The 25909-nt window shown below is 32.1% G+C and overlaps 1 protein-coding gene across 12 annotated transcripts in view; it reads left to right on the top strand.

Moving 5' to 3' along the window:
- LOC119832992 (protein sprint) overlaps window positions 1-25909 on the top strand; it is a 162629-nt gene that overhangs the window by 70859 nt on the left and 65861 nt on the right. For 3 of the 12 annotated variants that reach the window (XM_038356856.1, XM_038356858.1, XM_038356846.1), the window contains exons 1-2: window positions 3839-4031; window positions 13508-13965. The exons of 6 other annotated variants lie outside the window; for them this stretch is intronic. In XM_038356856.1, coding sequence (XP_038212784.1) covers window positions 13559-13965 — 407 coding nt within the window. In that variant the 5' untranslated portion in view covers window positions 3839-4031; window positions 13508-13558. Of the gene's footprint in view, window positions 1-3838; window positions 4032-13507; window positions 13966-25909 lie in introns of those variants that run through there. 3 more of the 12 variants (XM_038356847.1, XM_038356857.1, XM_038356848.1) reach the window with 3 other exon arrangements.

Genomic DNA, 25909 nt, shown 5'->3' with positions numbered 1-25909 from the left:
TGGCTTAATGGGGGCAGTTTATGATAATTCCGGAGCGGAAATGGACGACAATATTTTTTCAGAATAGCAGCTGAGATAGAGTTTTAACATTAGAGGTTAACTTATTCATGGTTTTAAACCAAACAATAAGTTTAATTATTTGTTGTTATTATTTGGAAATGATTATAGCAAATTCATTTACCTATATAAAAAACTATTGTTTAAAGCGTTTCAAAAAATCTTCTTCTCTCTAAATTGCTGCACTTGGTTTTAAACCAGAATTGTATTTTTGTTAACAACTAATATTTCTCAAAGACGAATATGTATATGACAAGATAATAAAATATAGGCAATTCCATTGGCATACATAATCATAAACGCCTCTCCATTCCCCACATAGTAAAATGTTTGTATTTGAATTGCTCAGATAAACAGAAGTAAAGTGCGGAAACGTTATTGCATAGAACTTTATTATGAAAGTTATGACTTCTTAACCCTAGCGAAATATACGCAACTTTGCTTTACATTGATGTTTTATAAGCGGAGTATTATCCCTGTAGTTCAAACAATGAAGTACTTGCGATGTTTAGTGAAAAGTAATTATATATTTATTCCCCAATTATAGAGTACACGTGAGGAAATTTTTTATTCAGATTACAAGATAAACTATTTCAATTACTGTATTGTTGTAAATTTTTGATAATTACGAAATTTAAATTAAATCTGTCCATTTAAAGTCACTCAAAATAGAGCCTAAACGTAACATACAGGCATACAAACATACAGGTGAAGTTAATATAAGCCTGTTAATAAACAACATAATGTTGATATCGAAGCCAATATAAATATGCTTTCGGAAAATATATTTGCCTTGCAGCTATATGAAACTTCAGCTTCTATACCTATTTACACTGGGTGGATGCAGATCTAGTGTGTGTTTGTAGTCTCGTTTAATCGCGCTTCTTTTAATGTTTTTCAACATGTTTTCATAAGGAATTTTGGGAGATTATTTGTTAGCTTATAATTTATATTTGATAACACCGTACAAAAAATAAATTTGAAATTAGGCACAATGAAATCATGAATTCGCCACATTTGTACCTATTTGTAACGTCCTAATCTACTTTAATTCGTAATATTTTTTTGAGTCACAATTATATGCTTTACTAGTATTTCCAGAACAACCGAATATCGAAATGATACTAGACACTAGGCCCAAGTAGTATGCAGAGTTGGTGTACCGCATCCCGTATTCAAGGACAGACGTACTTACGCTATTAACATAACATACGATTCTCTTCAATGTCAACTTGTTCGTGATTGAACTTTTAACGCAATATCGTCGCGGCTGTTAAGTTTTGTAACAAATAATAAGAAAATGAATATTTAATTGATATTCTTTTGAGTAATTACATGCTGCAGTAATAATTACTTTAAAATAATAACATTTTGGTTATAGACGTCATTTATATTTCCTAAATATGAGATGCCCTCTTCTTAAAAGACTCAGAAGTTAACAAGTGACTAGGAAGTGTAATTTTCTACTAGCGCTCATGTTATGGTAGTTAGAAAAATGTAGAAAGTGTCAGTCAGTGTTAAAGGTCATTTACACTGCATTCACTCTGTAACAGCTATCAGGAAATTTAATAACAAGTGTGAGCAATGAGAATTACGTAGCCCGGTAATTGGTGTTATATATATAAATCATGTGATAAAAGTTTCTTAAATGCCTTCTTGCACTCATATAAAACATATGATAGACCCCCATTAAAGGTTACTTTCTTAGTTAAAATATTCTATAGTGTATTTTGGAACAAACTTCTTAGTTCTCATCAATTTACTACATATGATTTAAGCGTTTGTTTTGGAACAATATGTTGAACTACAACCTGCATTATTCTAAGGAATATCTATATACATATAATCTTATTAAGATAAGAATCGCCATTAGCGAAATAAAATAAATATATCATATATCACTGCGAACGTTCCTTTTGTACATAATATAGTCAGGGGACGATATATCAGATTAGAAACCACTCTACAACATGTCTCTGAAACTTAGAAGTTTCGTAGATATATTCATAGTTAGTACTATAAATTTAATCGAAAGAATTTGTTGTTCATTATGTTCATATGAACATTAACTAATGTTATGTTATGTATTTAGGTCCTGCCAACTAATACGTAGATGAAAATAAATTTAACTCCCGCAATTTTAGAAATGTATACTTCCACTATTTAAATTCGGCCAGTGATATTAATTACTAACTAGCTGCGCCCCGCGGTTTCGGTAGGAATATCGGGATAAAAAGATGCCTGTATGCCATTCCAGTTGTCCAGCTGTCTACGTACCAAATTTCATTGCAATCGGTTCAGCAGTTTTTGCGTGAAAGAGCAACAAACACACACACACATCCTCACAAACTTTCGCATTTATAATATTAGTAGGATAGTAAGAAGTAGGGTATGTTTATTTTACAAGGGAAATAATCATTTAAGACCACGGTGACAAGTTTCTACGCGATCAAAAGCTTAATAAGAACCGACACAATCATGAATAGCTATAAGTGTTAAAAATAAATATACGATTAATCGTGCTACGTTTTCTTGTACCTTCGCTAGGTCTGTAGGATCATTCGTGATTTCCAAATTAGCCTTACCAATCTACATATTGAAAGTGTGGACTTCTCCCATACTTCCCATTGTGTATTGTAATTGACTCGGTGACAATGTTCACTTTCATTGCAGTCCCATATGCGATATCTAGTGAAAGTGACATGAAAGTATAGAGTTACTAATGTACTTTGGATTATCGTTGGTAATTTTGTAATTAGAATTATGGCTATGTTTGGTTAATATGATTTTTTGCAGGGCGGTAGAATTCCCTTACACGTAATTTTCTATCCGAGTGATTATGGGACTCAAATCTTAATGCAGAACTTGCTTTATAGACTTTTTTCCCTAATTGGGTAGCATCTGAGGTTTATATTTAGGACTATAAAATCACTTAATTGTCCAAACCAGTTTAGAAATCTTTAACCATTTTATATGATAGTTATAAAAAATGTCGATTGGCAAAATGGCAATCTTTTATGCCGTAAATTGAAGTTTGCTTCAATGCTTTGGCATCATTAAATTAACTATTATCGGTAATTAACAAAAAATGTTAATCGTTTACGCTTATTAAAACATTCGCTTATTGCGAAGGAAATTATAAGTGCAATACGTATAAAAAGTAAGTTTTAAAGTTTTGATATACTCACATAATACCCTGGTATTTTATCTGAATTTTACAGGAAACAAGTAATTTTATTGGTATGGAAATATTAATATTAAATACGGTATGTATTTAAGTATTTAATTTTAGTATAATGTAGTTATTACTAGTATAGTATTATGTTATCTGTGGTAGTAATAGACTATTCGTGATTTCTCGTAAGTATCTATAATAGCGCATCTATGTAACTATGGTAATGAAAGCAGGTAAAATAAGTAAAAATAAGTCAAAAGGAACATTGTTATTTTTGCATAATTTTAAATTAAAGGAGTTTCACCTGACACGCTTGCTATTCAAAACATTTGTTGATTTTATCATCACCCACAAAAAATCGAAACAGGTAGGTACACTTTTTGCTCGAATTAAAATCCCTTCGTCCTAAATTACCTTAAGTAATACAAAAACCCAGGTGCAAAACAAGTTTCGTGGCTGATGTTGCAATCTGACCTTGTGCATGTAATCAGTATTTTTTTATAAGGGTAAATATTATTTTAGTGCATGCAAGGGTCTAGTTCCGGACATGCGTATTGGAAAGAGATAGAGCTAGCTACTGAATTTGCCGGCATAGCCGTCAGTTGCCTTTCGTTCGCCGTGCGTTGTGGACCGTTGCGTTTTTGTTGTACACATATCAAATTTCAACACGAAATTTTTGATATCGTCGTATTGTGTTTAGTGCAAAAGTTCGCGGGTTCATTGGTAATTTTTGCAAGTTATTATTTTGTGCTTGTTCAGTTATAGTGTTTTATTTTGCTTAGTGAATGCAACAGTTTTAGTACGTATTATTTTGTTTACATTTTTTTGTTATTAGTTATCTATGGAATCGTTCATTTTATTTTTTTCATAGACGTATACGAATGTCCTTAATGATATCATCAACACAGTTGCTTTATCAGCAGTGATAAGACTTATCGACTATTTAAGTATTGGTTATGCGTCTGCAATGCACGAAGGTAGTTCATTATTATTTAGAATATAAATAATTAATGTATGAAGTATGTTCTTATCGGTAGATTATTCATTTTCGTATTGTATATAAATACGTATTTTAACATAACTACGGATTCCAACTAGGTAAGTATTTTATTGCAATAAATTACACATCACCTTTTGTGCATTGATCAATAACTGACAGGCACCTATACAGAATGAGTGTATGAAATGAAAGACAAAAAGGGATTTGAATACAAGGAAAGGGGACCCTTGAAATTGATCGGCATAGTCCCCAAGTTCTGGTTTACCGTACCCCTAATATGAATTACTCCTAATTCGCTCCAAATTTGATTTTGTTCCCTGGAACACAATTATTATGTAAAGGAATTGGTAGGAATAACTGTAACTTCTGAATCGAACCTTGTTTTCGATATGATTTTGATGGTTTTTTTATTAATATTATGTAAATAACACTCATATCAAATGAATTATAGATTGAACAAGTAATAATCAATATTTTTATTTTTATGACATGATTATGGCAATAAATCAATTTAATACCCATTGTAATGAAATCCGGTGCATATAGAATTGCGCACGCGTCAAAACTCACAAGCTCTAATACGTTATCAGCATTTGTTGACCATCGAGCACCAATTGTTACGTCATAAGACCCTTTTTGTGTTCTATTGTTAAGACCACGGGGTGTAGGTCATTGACATTGGCCTTCCCCCTTCCTATTTTGTATTGGCAACTAGTTTTTTGACGAATTTCGCATTAACAATTTATCATCTCTTATTGGCCTCCATTGTGAATAGGAGCTATAATCCCTTACAAGCTAAACTACAGCGGAACAAATCATCAGCTTTAGATATTAAGGCTATTAAAATTATATATAATAGGATATTAAAATTATTCCTGGTGTTTTGAAATACGAGAATTATTCTTCCACATTGAAATTATGATCAAAAAGAAACAACAAATCGTTAGCAATTGTGTAAGCATAGATAATAAGCGATAAGTAAACCTTATCTTAGATGTTAACGTTATTGTTTGATTTGTTTTTATAATTGCCTTCGTTACGCAAATAAAGCAAACAAAAAGTTATTATTCTAGCATAATGACTCTTCAATATTATGAGAAAACAGAGCCATTTATTAAGAATACGTTCTTGATTGTTTATTTAATAAATGGTTCTGTTTTCTCACGCAAAAAACCTACAGACAAAATTCCTTAGTCCTCTTCATACACTTAATAAATGATAGCCAAAACAATGCGGGCGCAAAACGTCTTGTACCGTTAGAGAGAGGCGCGTTAGTTATTTGAGACATTAACTTGTGAGGGCAACAATCTTTGATAAATGCTAGTTGCCACTGCGGATTACGCAAGCGGCCTACTTTACGCACGTGTTGTCAATAATTTTGCAACAACGTTTCATTTACAAGATACTGCAGGCAAAGATGAGACACTTCCTGAAAGCAACGTTAGAAGGAAATGTTAATTAACCATAGCGACGTGTTTGTCTATCGGGTTTAATTTAAGTGCCGTTTAAGTCGCACTAGGTTAGAACACTAGAACTAAATCACCATTAAAAGAGTCTTACTGAATCTATAAGTTGTTTATAAGTTACTATAATCAGTAAACTGTGCAGGTCTATCTTAGGGGCGTTGCACTGCGCCGCGATGGAATGTCCGATTGTTACGAAATGCCATGACTCCGCAATCAAGGTTCTTGTATCGAATACACAATAATATTTGAGTTATTAACATAGATTCGCTAAGGTGGTTATGTTTGGTTGTTTAATTGCGTGCAAACGTTTTCTTTGAGCGTTTATTGGTCTTTCACACTTTCATGAGTTTTTAATGGCGCCGTCGGATGTGGCGGAACATTTGCTAATGAGTACATTTAAGGTCGTTCCGGAACAACGATGCCCATTGTTCTGCATTCCATATATTGCACATAGCGGTCTGTCCTCAGAGCTCCCGGCCGAAACTCGATGTGGCCAAATTCTGAGAATGAGAGCTGGTTTTAATGATCCTGTTAGTGTCTTTAATATTAATAAGGCACGGTTGACATACGGCACGTTTCATTTTTGGTTAAGCAGTTTTTTGTTTATTTTCCCGATTATGTTAAAAAGGAGTATGTGTTTTATATCGAACACAAAAGCTTAGCTATATAAAATAATTGGACAATACGCCGACGATCTACACCACAGTTCTTATAAAGCTTTTATCCTTTATACTTTGTACAGTTTTTTATAAATATATAAATGCAGCATCTAATACAGTCATGAATATTGCATTAAATAAATATCGACTTTCGTTTGAAATGTTGAAAGTATACATACATTCATATAAATAATTGACGTGTCAATTCGTTTTAGTATACTTAAATATACTATTATTTTAACAATAAAGACACAATACAAACGAATTAATAATGCTTCTCAATCTCTGTTAAGCTTTGAAAAAATAAACTCCCTAGAATAATAAATGCTCTCTGAAAAGATGAGAATAGCGTCTCGTTATTTTCTTTTCAATGATTAATAGCAAGCTCTTTTCCGGCAAGTTTCATCGCTTAACAAATTGTGTTATAATTTTTTGAAAGTTCTCATCTTTTGGGGAAACACGAGCGTATATATCTGCAGATTATATCTACCGATTTAGATAATGATAATTCATCTTTTAAGATTTCATTATTTAACATTTTCCCCCCCTTTCTTTTAACATCATCAAAGTCATTGTCATCTTTTTATTCAGACGACATCTTTATAATTCAAAATTTTTATTTAATTCCTTAAACATTGTACAGAATACCTTATTAGGTGGGCTACAATAACTATTTATTTGTACATAATTGTACGTATATTTACCGAAAATTGTAGATACCTTAGATTAATTCGTAATAACTTACTGCCCATCTAAAACCATACGTAATTTAAACACGTCCCGCTAACCTTCGTGTGTACGTAAATTCTCTACAAAATGATAACAATCTCAAATTCACACATTAAACACATCGTGGGCTTTTCATCAACCAAAAACAAGATTGGGGTCCGATGAGTATCAATAATAGAAATATTAGACGAGAGTCGGATGTCGCGAAACACATTGTGGCATTTGCCTTCCTGCGTGCGCCGTGACTCGAATACTGATAAGCACTCCAGTTGATATTCTTTACTTAGGTAAAGAGGCCTCAGGACCCATATAGCTGTCAACTTTGTTTTGTTTTCGCTCAAAATACCGTATTTGGTTATTCAATTTGTTTGGTCGCGCCCAATTGATAAATTCGTCACGTTCACACAATTTTTGAATATATACTCGTTAGTCTGTGTTTGAATTATTAACGTGCTTCGCTTGTTTATGGTATTATAAAGTTTTTTTGTTTGTTTAATTGCTTTTGTTTTGCTACCTGCTTATTTAAAATGGGGATAAGCTTTATAGACACATTTTTCGTTTGAGATATATTTAATTTCTGATAGATTATAATAGTAATAAAAACACAAGATATTTACTTATTTACGAATAACAGGCAACCCACTTGTATCACTTATACACCATCAAACTAATTTGAATAAACGTTTGAATAACGTATAACATATAACCAATACTATTCCTTATTCTTAAGTTTAGTTTAACGCATTTGTAAGTGTTCTAATGTAAAAATTAAGTAAATTTGACATTGACACCGACATTACCGGAATAATAATTAATTAGAGCGTGAAATATATTCACAAGATTACAAGTTTGGCGTAAGTCGTAATAACGTTCATTGATAAACTAACTCGAAGTAAGTCACGACTGATGAATGAATTGTTACACAACTCGCCTTGGCTCATCCTTCAACAGAAAATACGTAGTAATTCGCCCATAAAATGACTATTCACATTGTATCTTCTATATGATGTAAATGTAATAATCTATATGATGAGTGTTTAGAAATTAAAAACCTTTTAAACGGTTTTAAACCCCCCTGTCTCCCCGTGACCAAGCTCGCTGTAAAGTATTCGAAACGTCGGGTTAATAATATAATGAATAAATCGCGTTTAAAATCCGTTAAAAAGTTTTTAATTTCTAAGTGTATAATACTCGCGTAAAATCAAACACGAGAAAATACTTTGATGAGTGTTTCTTGTTTTGATGTTTATATTAATTGTTGAATAAATGTCTGCGACATGTCTGATTTTGGAGAACTAATTATTATAAATAGCCAAATAAATTCTATGCGTATAGAGCTGTACATTAAAATTGTATAATTCACATTTCAAAATTTCTTACACTATTAAAATTGTTCTTTCTTTCAGTCTTATAATATATATAATAAATAGTGATAGGTATATGACTATTATGTCTATCATACATTTTTACTCAAGCTATCACAATAATAAAAGGTTTTTAGTCATATAATTATTACATACTTAGATATTGCGCAAACTTCGGGTGCTCACGTACAAAGTACGAAAGTTCAAAACAAACAGTGTGCAGTAAAAATTTTATGTATTCTATGTCTAGTCAGCCATAAATAGCATCTGAAGTATAAAATGTAACAGTCATTTACAGTTTTACTATAATTTGTGCTATGATTTCTATTCATGTCAAAATGTGATTATATTATTTCGAAACGAATGCAAAGTTGTCTGGAGACCAAAATCAAATTTTCTGAATTTCGGTTATCGTAATATTCGTTAAAAAAAAAAAAAAATTATACCAGTATTTTAAATTTAAAATAATTGATAGAACTACACGAAAATCTAATCCTTTCAATTCGTATAAAAATTAATAAAAATATAGAAATAAAGAGAGAATAACATTTTTTATAGATATAATATTGTTTTCTATTTATAAGCGAATAAAAATCACGTTTTATACTATGTGTATGTTTTAAATGTTTATAGCAGTATTAATGTGCATACCTTCTTATTTCATATAAATTGTGGCGAGATTTATGTTATAGCACCTGCGTATTCACAGTTTATTAAACTTGAAACATAACTATAGCTCAATTGTCGCATAGCGTTGAATGAATCATGTTAACCTAGCAGTCTAGTCTAGCCTGATCTATACCGTGGACTAGGAGCGGCTTTCAAATATATTGAGACTCAAATTGTCACAAATAAATTGTTTTCAGTAGTTTACAATGGCTTATACCGGATCTTTTTAAGATGGTAATTTATTTGTTACTTCATTGTTATTGAATATTTCTTTTGCTTTTCGTGTTAATCTTTTTACATTGCATATCAAATGATACAATTCTTATATAACAGTGTCTGATTGCAATTAGATAATGCATTAAAAAATTCTGAATGCACCTGCTCGCTAACCACACAGACAGATGGTTGCAAACACGTTGTTGAACCACATTTGACTGGTGAAGTAAACTGGTGCGAGGTATATGCGATAAAAAAACTTTCTGCTAACAACTCGATTATTGCTTGTAATCATCGTTTTTTTTTCAGTTTTTCTTAACGAATAACCATGTAGGTACGATAATACTACCTATTTGCTTTTAGTTTACTGTGTATCTTAAGTATTTATTGTACCTCCATTACATTAGAAATAAATTCACTTCTTGGGTTCACTTTGTATTTGGTACTTGAAGTAAAAACATGTTACATCAAAATATATAGTAGATATAATTTATTAAACTGCAACCGGTTTTGCTCCAACGTGGTGCAGCAAATAAAAAGGATTGATGTATTTAATTATAAATAAGAATAATAAAGTAAATGTTTGACTTTTCTACATTATTTACGCTTAGCCGAGTGTGATCCCGTATCCTGTGGATTTCTATTTAATTGTTGACTTTGACTTATGAACGTTTTATCGTTATAATATATTTCACTGTAACAAAATAACTGAATTATCTTTCTTTTAGTAGGTGAATAGTGAATAGTGAATTGAAAAAGACCAAACATTTGACAAGATTAAGTGCCATAAAATGAAAAACAATCTGTTTGGTATTTTCATCGTAAACCCTAAGTCAAAAGTCAAGTTTTCTTCTTGTTATCTTCGAATATTTTTGAAAAAGATTGTTCTTACTTCTTACTACACTAAATTATCAACATAAAATGCATCAGAGACTACGTGCGTAGATACGTTTTCAATTGGCGCCAAGAAAACCTCAAGTATTCAACCCTATGCTTTTAGTCGGCTTGTGGTGAGTACGCAACACTTATAAAATTCACGCGTGCGCAGACTGCGCTGCTTCAAGGAATTGTCCATGCAGATAGTAACGTCTAGCCTCCGTCATTTTTAAACATGTTTACTGAACCGTATACAGTTGGATACATAGATACATGATGCGCTTACCTTGTAGAATAACATTATGTCTGGACCCTTAAATAAACTTAAAATTTTATCTGCATTCTGTACCTAATGAACTATGACCGTTAAACAGTTTAAATTTTAGAAGCATGTATTCTATTGCCGCTGTCAACAAACACAAAAAAAAAATTAGGAAAATATTGGTTGGTACGATCATAAATTGGATGGGTGAGCATTTTTTTTGCGTTTGTTCTTAAGCTTATGTGCCTTAGTGTTGCGAGTCCGAGTCGCATATCACCAATTTTACTCAATTACTTATTAATTATAGGACTAAAATAATACGACCATAAATATTTTAACTCTATGAAAGTTACAACCAACCAACAAAAACAACTCACAAGAGCTTGTACGAAAATATTATTTTTCTTCTATTTCGGTTAAGCAATCTAAATCTAATCTTTGATAAACGGTCGACTGCGCTGAGATATTTATTTTTGTTGGATTATTATGCTATAATACTATTCGGTAGTGGATTGCGAAACCGTTGAATGTGAGCATGACTAATGCAAAACGCGTAGTTTGATAACCAAATGGAAATTAAATTTGTGAAATTGAACGTGCTTACAGAAAGCAACAAAAAAGTATAAGTACTTCTCACAGAACTTTAAAGAACAACATTTTGAATATTTTTTTAAAGGCAAGCGTAGAAAATGCCAATATTTTATGAAAAAGCAACAAATATGAAGTACCTAGGTGATGCTTTGGAAATTGTCTTATATATAAAATTCTCGTGTCACAATGTTAGTCTCTATACTCCTCCGAAACGGCTTGACCGATTCCTCTGAAATTTGGTAAGCATATTGGGTAGGTCTGAGAATCGGCTAACATCTATTTTTCATACCACTAAACGACAAGAGTAAGGCAGAACAGCGTTTGCCGGGTGCAGCTAGTAAGTATATATTAATAAAGATAAAAACAACGGTTCCACAGATAAACAAATCCTGATATTTACACAATCAAATGATAGTAACGGTTCCTGTGTATATTATATCGGAGCAAGAACTTGCAGTTACGTCTATGTTCACTAGCAGGAAGTTCAAGCAGTGAAAGATTAATGTAATTGCAGGTTGATTGCTTCGATAGTTATAAATTATGTAACGACGTTAACTTAGAAAATTAATATTCATTCACGTCTGATTTTTAAGGATGGTTTTAAGCCCTCTTATTTCTTTAAATGAAGGATGAAGCATGGGAAGATCCAATCAAACAAAAATGGTTTGATCTGAATTATTTAAGGAGCAGCTTGAACACTTATTCGACAATTTATTTATCAAGCAGTATACGATACATCAAACAGATACAAATTAAACTTACTACCGGCGCAAATAGTAAAGAAAGAGAAATTATATAAGCAGCCAGTTATGACACAATGGTTATATAACCTCAAGATGTTGACGCGTGAGTGGTCAAGATGCAAATTGGTTGTGTCCGCACCAGAGACTGGGTCAGAACAATCTTGTTAGCTTTTTGTAACCATATTAGGCACATCTTTTCACTGTTGAATGATTATAAGATTTAAGCTCATCTTAACAAAGGTTACATCAGAGTACACTGCTTGAGATGGATTAACTCATTGGAATGTCAGATGCAAGTTTACGGAAGTTCTTATAAAGACTGCAAGTAGTTTCATTCTAGAAATTTTAAGTGTAGTTGGTGGTGGTTTCATTTTGATTTCATCAATGAGGAATTCTAAATTATTAATTACAGCATTTCATATTTATTTAGATTTATTTATTTCAAAATTCAGAAACAGATGTTGAACCTTGTGGAATATCAATTAGGTTGATATATGTATAGCAATTTCATGCGTGTACGAGAATTTCTTTTCTTAGTTTTAAATTATCCAAAAATTAATCTCTATCTAGTAGAATAAAAGCAAAGTTGAGCGACTATACTTAATTGTCGATAGAATATCTAATAATATTGGTCATTTATTAATATAACTACATTAAGTATGTCTTTATCATATATGTGAAAAATACCAAAATGCCACAATATGTTTGTATGCGCTGTGGGTCAAGTGCTCGAAAAAATTCCTAACGGCCTTTAAACTAAAACGCGTCACACATAAATAAAAATATTAAAAAATCTTCTAGACCTATGGTAACATACTACTTACAGGAATGCTATTGTTAACAAAATAATAATTTCAACAGTAATTAGCGTAATGAGTGATATGATTACAATGCTAAATGAACTAGATAAACCACAATAGATCTCAAGGTTACCCAAGCTTTTATCCATCTATTTTAAGTACCACTCTACTGCAGTAAACGATAGCGTAACAAATTGAAAAGTGGTTTACAAAGAGAAAAGGAAGCATTAACGTTTGTTTAACAGTTAGTTGTTGCATTAGTTGCAACAACCCTGATAACAATAACGGTGTCCGGCGATTATTTACAACATCCTCTTACTGTCTTAGAGTATTTCTATCATAATGTTTCATCGCCATATACGTAGCCAGTTTGTTTACGTTATACAATCAGTATTTATGCGTTTGCATTACGGTTTATTCAACTAAATTCGGGATTCGATATAACTTTTACGAGTGTATTTATACGCAGATCAATGCTCAAACCGGATCAACAATTTAAGATTGCCATTGGTACAAAAACAGGAATTCTAAATAATAGGCCGCTAATCGAAGAAGAGAGCTGCGAAAAATGACGATGTCAATTTATGCAAATCATTACAATGTTGGTGCTTTGCTCCTGTTATAAGGAATAAACATTCCTGCGACCATTGAATAATGTATTTCGAAGTAAATAAATCTTATTTGCTGCTAAAAACTTTTATTGTCTGTGAAGTCTATTATTGTATTGCATTGTAAGAGCTATGCGGAGTTATTGCTTAATTTATTATACATGACTCATGATTGACCTAAATAGTGTCAAGCTAGGTTAATTCGTTCGAGGGAAATGTAACTGTGTTGATGGTACCGTTTATCTTTGTCATACAACTTCGCGATTCTAACAACTGGTTTGTTTTTTTACAGACAAAATGTAGATAGAAAAAGTAGGTTGCGTCTACTTTTACTAAAAGTACGATGTCTGTTGACCAGGCGTCACCATTGGTGCCTATCAAGCCTCAGATCGCGTTGCAGAACAGCTCGTTCATAAAGAATAGCCATAACCGAAGTAGTTTTTGTGGTGCAACACCGTCTCCGACGAATGGAAATAGAACGTTTAAAACTTTCGCCGTAAATCGAAAGAGTTGGAGTGGAAACGTAACTCTTCCACTTCAGCAGTTTTCGCTGGAAGAGCCTCCGCAGCTGGGCACATTTCGCTCTAGCACAGGAACTTTTCCGAGGAACCGGGAGCGAAACAATAATACTTCGAACGGAATATTAACACCTAACGGGAACTCAGTGCAGACGCTTAAAGGAAATGAAGTGAGGAGGAGCGGATGCTCTAACGGCCGCCGCTACGCCGAGATCGGAAACTGGAATAAAAGGTGAGTCTGCGATGTAATATTTCATCCATCATACTTAATAAGAACTCGCTTAATCCCTCTGAATAAGCCAATTTGTATTCTTGAGTGAACACTTATTATGTGAACAAATTTTCGACTTAATTATTTAATGAATCAAAAATAATGTCATAGTGAATATCCCCAATATAACTATAGCGTATTATTGTTTTTAATCCGAATGTACGGACATAAACATCATAAATTATTCCCCAGGTAAACAAGAGGAGCTTATCTGAGCACGTACCTTCAACTTTTTCTAGGCTTTATTTATTTTCTTTTTCATCTCGAGTAATTTTGTAACAAGTTTTCCAATTTCATTCTCTCGTCGTTTTCATTTCCTCCCGTTCGGCGGGCCCCTTAATATTACTTTTATTAGCTGAAAACGCTTAACAAACATTGGATTCTGAATCTAATAAATACGACAAACGATTAGTTTAGTTTCCAATTTTACTATGAATATTTTAAATGTGATTATTGAAACTAAACAAGTTAACCTTAAACTGAAAGTGGATTAATCGTGCTCTGTTGATTCATTGGTTTACGTAATTTTATTATTAGTCAACGTTGGGTCCGTACCAATGTTTACGGGATTTATCTAATCAGAATCCTCATTATCTTTATTCGCAGTCGATAGAAAGTTTGTCCATAATTCTCGTCTGCTCAATTTGGGGCAGGCTTAGTTGTTGATAAGACGTTGTCTTATAATCTGGCTCTTAGTACTACCGGTTTTATTAAGGGACAACTTTATCGCGTCATGATTTGACGTCACTAACATTGGCTTTATCGCCCTATTTAGTGGTTCCTCGCTCAAATAGTTTTATTACATCACATTGTGTTTTCCGAACATTAGCCAACGAATGCCTTGTCTTAGTTTGTTAATTACGAAATATTCAGCAATGAATCCAAGGTCGTGTGATTTCAACAAGCTATTGTTTTGTTTTTTATTTAACGGTACTTATTATGATTTTAGCTACTACTAGCAATGGCGTCTGTCACTCATTTAGCATATATATACAGAGAGAGAACGGGTGATAAAAAAAAATAGTTTTCATTTCAAATATATTTTCAATTCAAAAAGTACCCGATCGCTTACATGGTGAATAATTAAATGAAGATAATGTGAATGCTGACGAATATATTATTGATAGTGGAGTATGGTGTAGTAAGGGAATTATTTATAAATAAACAAAAATTCACAATTGCTCTTTATAATATTTAGTATTGTTTATAAACATTGGTTTATAAATGAGACAATACTAGATAGCTTAGGTGCATCGTTATTTTAAATACAGTAAATGGAACAATTACTTATTGTCCTAAAGTACTCGTTTTAAAACAATTGTTTCCAAATAAGAATTTCTTAATTCTACATGCAATTGAATAGCATATAGTCAGCGGAAGCATACGTCTGTGTACGTAGTAACAGATAAATCTCTTTCCGTAACAAAGAGGCTTTTCTTAGTTCTCCGTACCGCTAGCTCTACTGCTTTGTACTACATTGTCTTTTCTATGTGCCTGTTAATAATCATCACGACTGCAGCGTAACGATGTAACAATTTCGAAAGATAATCGTGTGTTAAATAATTATCATAATTTATGTTGTTTCTTTGGGTTCAGTTATTTGTTAAAATCTTTTGAGCAGCGGTTAAGATCGACACAAATATAAAAATAGTATTTTAGCAAATAATACCAAATTCTATTGTTCCCCATCTTAACAAGATATAATATATTTAATCAGCACCTCGATTACCAAAATTTCAAACTGTAAGCAATTGCATATGCGTTCATCATTTACTTTCTTGTGTTGTTTATTATGTATTTATTTTCCCTGTTATATTATTGTCCTGCGAACTCGGCACTGCGACCTTATTCTCTTAGGGATTTAAAAAATAAAAAAATAAATGTTTAACGTAAGAGTTTCAAATCATAAATCTGTTAAAGTCTATATCTAAAGGATGATATGCTTCGACAATTATTCAAAACATACTAAATACTAATAATTTATGTGCTTGTAGAATTTTGCGATCATGCGAGGTGTAAGGTGGCGAATGGACGATGAAAGTGAAAACGCATTTAATGCAATGAAAGATAATTTCTCGTAAGATGATAAAGTAGAAATCTCTGATTACGTTGTTCGCATTTGGTATATAACGATTATTTTTCTCCGTAATGTAGCTGATGCTTTTGTTTTCACCGTACAGATATTATTGGTAAACTGTTTTGGTATTTGGTCATGCTAATATAATATGGTAATTCCTTATACTTGTTTCTTATACCATTATACAACACAAACTTTAAAATAATAAATAATAATATATAAGTTCAAGTTGTCTTCAGTTTATATATTTATGAGTGTTCGTCTCGCTTGTCCATTAGAAAAATTGCCATATTCAAATAGATACTAAGATAGAGGCTACGGGAAAAATAATTTTCTTCCGCAAGGGGACATCTTACACTATTCACAAAGGAATCCAAAGCCCCTTTTCATAAACCTCGAGGCTATTAAATTCTTCCCTTTTCTGAGGACATTGGTTCACATGCTTTTGTGTTACTTTAAATACTTTGAACAATACGTTACATAGAATATCTTAAAGATAAATGTTTTGAATTTTTAAATATTTCAATCAAAACACGATTTTATAAAGTACTACTAGCTAGCTAGGTATCAATTGAAACTATTCCAATTCTTCAAATAATAATATATATTGTACCCGTTTAACGTTAATTTATAAATCAAAATATCGCTGTAAATATATCTCCTTTATTGGAATCCCGAATATTGTGTGATTTAAATCCAGCTGAGAACTGCGATTCAGAAAATGTTCGGTACATTGAACACCACGTGCGTGGCTCGAAAATTGAATCCTTTCGCTTACGTTCGATGTAACTAAAATTATTATTGATCTTGGGCATAAGTTCGTGCTGAGCCTACTTATTGTGTATTCAGGGCGCATGGCGAAGCATAAATATCCCCGTCGCACTCATTACAATAACTTCGTCTCGGAGAAAGGATCCCAAAGGCGACAACGGATCTTCTATCCCGTGGGACGTCGCCCATTTAGGTAATGAATTCTCTATCGGTTTTAGGCTTGATACAATTATAATGACATGATCGATAGTGGAAAGTAGGGTAGTATTGAATACTTTACAAATTGACATGATTTTTTTTTACATATACGCTATTGGACTGCCTCATTGTAAAGAATAAGCAAATATAGAAAATATATGGAGACTCGTTTAATTTCTAGCAATTAATTGGAATGAGAAAACAGTTTAGCAAACAGTACATACTTAAGAACAACACACATATTTTTCGTGAAACCAGCTTTTTATGATTGATAATTGACATTATCTAAACTTTTTAATCATTGTAATGCAGTGAGATGTCTATGCGTCAGTTTTTATGAACTGCAATTATGTACATGATATACCTATTGATCGCGTGAGATTTTGTCGGTCATTATCATGAATAAAATGTAATGCGTTACGTTAACGGACACGTGATACTGTCAGCATTTTCTAGCGTGAAATTTTATAAGAAACTCTAGACTAAAATTGGGTGTGTTTGAAAGTGGTGGCTACGGTCTGGCGAGCACAGCTCGTATGGACGTGCATTTGATACCAAACGGGGCCCTATAGTATTTGTTATGCAAATATGCACTATGCACATTCTCTTCGATATCAATACGATATATATTACTTGTTTTACCTGCATTCATGCAAGCTTGATAGTGTCAAAGCTATTATATAGCAGGGAATGGGTTTTACGATTTGACAGCTATGGCTTGTGGGTGTACGACAATGCTTTTGATATCATGTCCTCCCGTAGGTAGCCAGGTAGACAAAAAATTCATAACTAAATATAGTCTGCGTGTTTTAATATAATTTTATTGTCTTGGTGACTGAGATATGATTCAATTGTGTAAATGTATTAATACTTTCAGTTTATATTATATCTTGCTACGTTGCGTCCGTGGATTCGCCCGTGTAGTCAAAGGATATTCCTGTGGAAATGAGATGTTTGAACGTAGCTGAATGTAGCCTATATCACTCCAGCAGAACCACAAAAGTTATATCAAATTAAAAAAAAATGCATTATAGAAACAGACAGGCGAACAAGCACACTTTCACATATTGTATATTATTAGTAAGCAATAATTAATTACAATATACTAACAGTAACAAATTTTTAAACAGTTCTGTTTTTTTGCGCAATAACTTCTTTAATATTTATTAATTTATATTTTGTATGTTAATTCTCAAAAGTTTCGTATTTGGAACACTTCTGCAAATAATTATATGAAAAAGGTCTGCGTTTTATTGAATCGAAAGATTTCTCACTTTTACAAACTGGTGTCGATGTATTGTTATGAATGCGATAATTGAGCCTAATTCATTTTAACTGTTACTTTGAAATTATACGCCTTCGCACTATAACTACCGATAATTGTTCCGAAGCGTAACGTACAAAATAATACGGGTAGGTATAATTAGGTGCACGATTGTAAACAAACGAACTTTTAAAATGAAGGCGAATCCATTGTATGAGGATAAAGCCAAATACACAAAGGAAGTATTTTTCATGTTTTTGTTCATCTACAATATCGTACCCAAATAAATATATATACCTATTGGTGAATTATTGTAATTGTGTACCAAATTTAATCCATTTTTTGACCTTTGTATGATTCAGTAACAAAACCATTCCTTCGAGTTTAATATACATAGTGTAAATGTGTGCTTGTCGTTTTTTTCATGTCTTGACAAAACCACTGTTTGTGCGGAGATAGTGTTACGTTTTTGTAGAGATAGTTAGAGGGCTCGAAGATGCCGTAGGCTACTATCCCGAAAACAAAACACGAACATGATATGGAGATAGGAAATTCGAATGAGAAACGACTGTGACGCAATAGCGTCACAATATGGTCGACGTTAATATGAACATATATATTTGAAACGTGAACTGCAATTATAAACATAAAAAAATTCTTAAAATGTTATTGAAGAAACGCATGTATCGTATGTGCGAATGTTCTTAGTCGACTTCAGTATGTTATCAGCTGTTATCGTAGTCGCATTGCGTGTGGCCGATGTCGTGTTCATTGATTCGCCAATTGGCGCCGTCACTAATTGCTCTAAAGTGACCGTATCGCATGAATGCTCTTTAAATATGTTATATACCTACTATTGTATCTCACGTCATCAGTGTTTTAACGTCCATCTTGACACTATGAATGAAATGTATCTAGGTTTCTCAATGTTATACAAATTTCTGCTGCATTTTAATGATTGCATAGCATACAGAAAATCTTAGAGTACCTACCTATGTATTTACACAATTTTTCGTTTAATCTACATAGTACCAATTGCTTTAATGTTATGTCAAATGGGTAATAACGTTTCGGAATTTTTGGGTAGAAATACAATCAGTAGAATTCTATCTTCTTTTCAACATTTAAGTTTAATAGCTATTACTATAGGTTGTTAATAACAATATGACAAAGGTTTAAGACATAACAAGGTTATTTAGTAAAAGTTTGATTGGATAAGAGAAGAGGAAAATTCTACGATATTGACTCATCATCGATGTTTGTATTGATACGGATTCCCGGTTTCGCGAAAGCATGAGTCGCCCTTACTTAGAACTATTTTCAATTACCTTTATGTAGTTGGATCACTTTTTTATGAACCCTTGTTTCTATGCCCATTTTTAATAATTATCTTTGAGTCACGTATTCCAGTGTGAAGAAAATTGTATTTATATTTATTATATGATGCACTCTGAAGATTGTTTCCTCGTATTATTTCTATTTACGGTAGGTATTTTAAAAAGGGTTTTTGTCCTTCAATACTTTAAAAAGAAATATATTTGATAAATAACCTAATTTTGTCTTAGATATTATACGTTTTGAAGTGATTAGAGTATGTAAGTATATATTCATTTTAGTCGTGTATAAACAGCAAATGTTGAGTTTTGCTTTTAAATCTGTTGTTAAATTTTACGTTCATCGTTTTCCAATCAATTCATCAAAATTGCTACACATTGTTTCAGTCAAACGCACATGTTTACTCCCTTATATCAACATGAACAGCATACAAATATATCGTAGGTCGGACAAAACAGTATACGCGAAAATAGGATCTAATGTGTTAGGAAAGGGTCTAAGTTTGCGTGACGGGTTCAACACGGATTTTTGCATAGTACAGTGATGATGCGTAGCGAACGACAGGTCAATCAAAAGATAAAAGCCCGAGGTGAAATCGCTTCAGGCATTAATTAAGAGCAATATAAGCTTATGTTTGGAGATAATAAACTGTAGTAGACATTGGATTATTGAGTGATTTAATACATGAATGGAAATTAAACTGATGTAGCCATAATTTGTATGAACTTCTTAACTATTCATATAGAAATAGAATATATTAACGCTAGCTAGCTTTTGTTTAATACCAACTATTTTTTTAATTTTGGTACGTTTAGTCTGTATTGCCTGGGAAATCGATCTGGTGTAGATGAAAGAAGGTACTTCATACTTGATAATATTTGTTACTGTTCCAAATTACAAAACGTTACAATGAAATTCCTCATTCATCTCCCTATTTCAACTCTTTCTACCATTTTTTTGCGATAAAAATTATCCTATGTCCTTTCCCAAGTTCAGTTCATCTTCATACCAAATTACAAAAAATTGGTTCAGTGGTTAAGGCGTGAAAGCGTAACAGACAGACAGACAGACAGAGTTACTTTCGCATTTATACTATTAGTAGGGATATTATAGCTTGTAACCTACTTGGATGAGGATGACTATGATATGAATAATATTTGAGTTGAACTAATTAACATAGGTATTGTATGCTAATTAAAAGTGCAGTTGGAGCGGGACTTGCTGTTAATGATTCATATTGGACCTACTTAATAACTCACATTACCATAGCATGTACCACAACGTAGTTTAATGTTGAGAAACTGTTTTTTAACAAGTCATATATAGCTGCCAACTTCAAGAAAAAACATACCGTAATATACCAGCATATTATGTATGTAATGACATAAATTATTTGAATATGAATAACAAAAGCATCATTGTTTTATAACATGTTATTATGTAAAGGTGTGCATTTGATACATACATTTTGAATCCTACTTATCCTACTAATATGATAAATGCGAAAGTTTGTAAGGATGTGTGTGTGTTTGCTGCTCTTTCACGCAAAAACTACTCAACCGATTGCAATGAAATTTGGTAAGTAGACAGCTAGACAACTGGAATAACATATAGGCAACTTTTTATCCCGATATTCCTACGGGATACGGATTTACGCGGATGAAACCGCGGGGCGCAGCTAGTGCTTTACAAATGCTATATTTGAATTTTTAATATCATACAATAAAAAAGTTTCCACTGCGTTATTTATTCAGCAAATGAAACATACAAGCAATTCAACCAATATACATCAAGACCTATATTTTTAAGAGCTTGTCACGAGCCGTTCTTGTTAAAAATTGATGACTCGCAAATAAATTAAACTGGAAGCCTTTTCCAGTCGATCAGTTAATGTCATCAATCAAACCAATTGATGGAGAGAAGTGAATTCGTCTTAACGTCCATCAATTTGTTTTTAATTCATTTTGTTACTATACAAAATAGGCTTGGCCTATATTTTCGCCCATCCATTTTCATAGTGATTAAACGCGGTAAAGCTTACTTTCATATGGAAATTCTGCTTTGGGTACACTCTCTAATTAACTAAACCTTTGAAAATTTGTTCATTTACTTTATGCCTACCTATTCGATTGTTTCGACTTATGTTATTTGCGGATAAAAAGTACTCAGGTCCTGATATATACAAATGTATGCATCTCCAATAATATAATATTAGTTGTTCTTATTGTACCATATAAAATGTAAATTAGCGAATAAATAAACCTCAGTGTATGGTACTTACATGATATAACATGGAAAATGGAAAACGGAAAAAATATATATTAATACAAATGAAATCAATCGAAGATCACAGGAAAATTTATAAACAAAATCCCATTTTCACTTTTCTCGTTTTCGTATTTATGTACCGATTGTAGCGGTGTGAGTCAATACAGTAAATAAAAAATAGTTCACGAGGTTGCAACCAAGCCATAAGCAAGATTACTGCATACATATTCTAGTAGTATCGGCCCAGAATAGAAAACAAGTCGAATTCTAGGCTTCTATCGACCTGAGGCATCGTCTAGTCTATTTTAGTCACTGGAAAACATTATGCATTAGGCTTAGGTATTTTTCGCAAATTTATGTTTAGATTTGGTTAGGATAATATTATATTTAAAGAACATTTATTCATTAAATAGCCTATATTCAAAATTGGTTTGTATAACGTACGTACGTACTGAATAGGTACTTGGTGAATTTTCCATAATCGTTTATAAAATTAACAAGAGTAAAAAAGCTTCTCCCTTACGCAATCAATGTATTTTGTTCCCAACGAGGGTTTACTTTTATTCAATCTGTTGTTAAAACGCCTAAAGGGCTAATTTGGAGCGGCCATCAAATTACCCCTTGAAGCTTTGTGTGTACTTAAGGAAAGATTTATTAAAGAAACGACTTGAATTTGTTAGATAAATTATGTTTCATTATCTTCAAGGATCATCTGAAAATCAATATATTGCTAACCATTTCTTTTAATTTAGTAAGTTAAAATTCGTTATTTATTTAATGCTAAAAAATAAAACGGACATGACATTTAAACAATAATAAAAGTAGAAAAAAATAAAAATGTTTTAACTTACGGTACAAGGTATACGAGGGGTTAGCAATAAACGAATACACTTTATTCGAATTCTAGACCAATGCGATCAGAACTAGCCTCTATTCACCCTAAACGCCCATAACTTAAAGTTTATTTTATAACAGAATCGCTTCCCCAACGACAATAGTGCAGCACTTACATCGCTTTATAATAGATGTACGGAAGGACGTTTATAGTCGTCACAGCGCCTTGAGCGCTGCAATGGGTGCCGTTTCATCCAGTATTAGGTTTCGAAGAGCTGGAGGCTAGACAAGCGAAGAATTTTTATTCTATTTTTTATCTTTCGTGACTTAATTGATGGCACACAGACGCAATTAGAGGTCTGGTTTAGAGATATATTGAAGTGTGCGTTTAATTTATTTTCAATGGCTATAGTTGTAGTGTTGCAAATACAATACTGTAGATTTAAACATCCAGGTAAACAACACATGAGAGTTTTCCAGCATTCATGTAGCGATTAACAATTTTTGTAGTCCAATATAGCTTCTGAAAACTAAACGATATTCTGTAGTAAGTTTGGAACGCTAATTAATTAGGTACAATACAGTACAGTAAGTTGTAGATCACGTATTATATTGTGAATAACCCTTTTTTTTCTTTTTTTGTCCTCGTTCGAGTTACAAAAAACCACACTATATCCTTTTTTCATTTCACATCACAATACATTGAAAGAAGTCGTAAAAATATTTTCAAGTAGCCAGACACATTTGCGATTAACCCTTTGAAACATAATTTCTCCTGTAATATAAAACCTCCAACTTATAAGCATTCATATAATCCCGATATTGAATACCATTCCAGGGTTGTCCCTTCCGGTCAGTATCGCATAACCACATCTGATTGACAGCTTTATTCCCGAGCCATTTGGACAACCCTAATTGTCTGGTCGCCCCCATATTACGGGATATTTAATAAACATAGCTCAGATCTCCGTACAGTTTAATAATGTTTGGATTAGTCTCGGCGGTGATTGAAATTGCATACCGGCTTCAGTAATTTATGCTTTGTGGACATAATTAAAATACAGATTTCAATTTACGCAATTTACATGCATTTCGAATGTAATTAAGTCATATCTGAACCACTGTAATTTTGTTTTACTCAATTTTATCCGAGTAAAATATATTATAAGTCCTACCTATACCTGAATTCCTATGCGTAAATATTAAATTACCGTTTAACTTTAATTACATTGAAAGTTAAATTTATCGTTGGTAATGTTTACGTTTTCGCTGTTTTTATATTTAAACTCTACCTACCTGATAACTTTCATTAATTATAACGTTGAGGACATTTTCAGGATTAAGCAGCAGTTCACCAAAATCAGTATCTGTAATTGTATCGACTATAAATACCTACAACTCAACTGATAACAATATTAAAAAAGGGTTACTCCTATTTCAATAACATATAAATACTATAGACAAACACTTCTAAATAATTGAAATAAAACCCGTCGGATATACAATAGGAGCATGCGACTAGAAAGTTGATTCGGTTTGGCGTATTATCCCTGGAGTATACCAAAATACATTTCACAGATTCAATATCAGTTCCCCATAACGAAATTGCACTTTGAATGCTGCAGTGATTTTGATTATTAAATCAACGTTCATGTTCGCAAATTGATATTGCCGTTTTTCCCATGCTCTGTTTTGGAGATCATAAAGAATTTATTTGATAGAATATATTACTTTGAAGTTCTGTGATTTGGTTTTGCCATGGATATTCTAGTTATTACTGGTTAATGAGGTCCTAATTTATTAACAACAACTGCTTCATTGCCATTTGAGTTAAATTTTGTAAAAGATATTTTTTATAAATCATCTAATTCCAAAATCGAATGGCATCGCCAAAATTTTTATACTAATATAAACAAAATTAATCAAAGTATCAGACACACACTATCAGTAATTATATATTATATACTCTACATTTTTATAATATTACATAATGTTTTAATACATTCCTAAAACATTTACAAACTATTTATTATTAATAAATTTCTATATCACATATTATATTAGGTATATTAAGCAACCGCAAAAATCGCGTAAAATTCTTTAAACGTTATAAAAGTAACCTAACCTAATGCAGGTCAACGACCTCTAATTTTGTTTACAGAAATGCATGTTTATATCCATCAATGACAGAATGATAATGAAATTGAATCAAATACGTCTGTGGGAATATCCCGTTACGAGCCCAACCCTCATTAGACAACATTGAGAGCATGAGATTAAGTGTGTCTCTGCTATCGTACGTTTCTTAATCGTAAATCAAATTAAATCTGTTGAGCACTGCGATCAGAATATGTTATTTTGCAGTTTAGTTTATAGATTTCAATATTTTTTAACATTGACTTCAAATATGTAGACTTAAATTGAAACTATTTCTAGCATAGCTGGTAAATATTTAGAGTACATAACCGATTATTTAGACTATCTTTGCGAAGAAACGTCTATAATACAACTTTACCGTTATAAAAATGTTAGGATCGAGAATAAATACATACAAGAATAGCTCTAAATTATAGAGAATTAACGTTCATTATATAGAATCATAAAATTTTATACTCGTGTGTTAATTATGTACTTGGAAGCACCATTTGTTGTTATATAGAACCATTGTTCGGCGGAATATCAATTAGGCGGCAACTCGTTATCATTAGATCTTAAGTGCCTCTTGCATAACTGTAGCTATATGATAATTTGAAGAGATGTTGCTGTCTGGTGCATAATCCATCCGTGCAGTTTTACTGTAAAAATATTGCAGATATGTTTTCATCTACGGCACATTTGTGGATTTTTTTACAACTCTATATAGATCCACTATTTCAATAATTATTATTACAGTAATAGATCGAAGATGGACATAATAATTATTTATTTTCTTAAAGAATAAAAATTCATACTATAAACACAGAATCGATATTTTTATGTGTGTTTGAACCAGAGATTTCATAATCACAATTTGTTATTACAATTCAGCATTCAAAATCAAATATAAACGCCATACGGAGAGGAGGATTTAATATCCATAATGTTATTCAGAAATCAGAATCAAACGGATTTATTGGATAACCGGTTGTGCCCATTTGTATGTTTTGGGGAATTTAGAT

The sequence above is a fragment of the Zerene cesonia genome, chromosome 16 (assembly GCF_012273895.1).
Source record: "Zerene cesonia ecotype Mississippi chromosome 16, Zerene_cesonia_1.1, whole genome shotgun sequence".
Taxonomy (NCBI): domain Eukaryota; kingdom Metazoa; phylum Arthropoda; class Insecta; order Lepidoptera; family Pieridae; genus Zerene; species Zerene cesonia.
The sequence above is the reverse complement of the archived record's forward strand: the minus strand, read 5'-3'. Positions and strand labels throughout refer to the sequence as shown.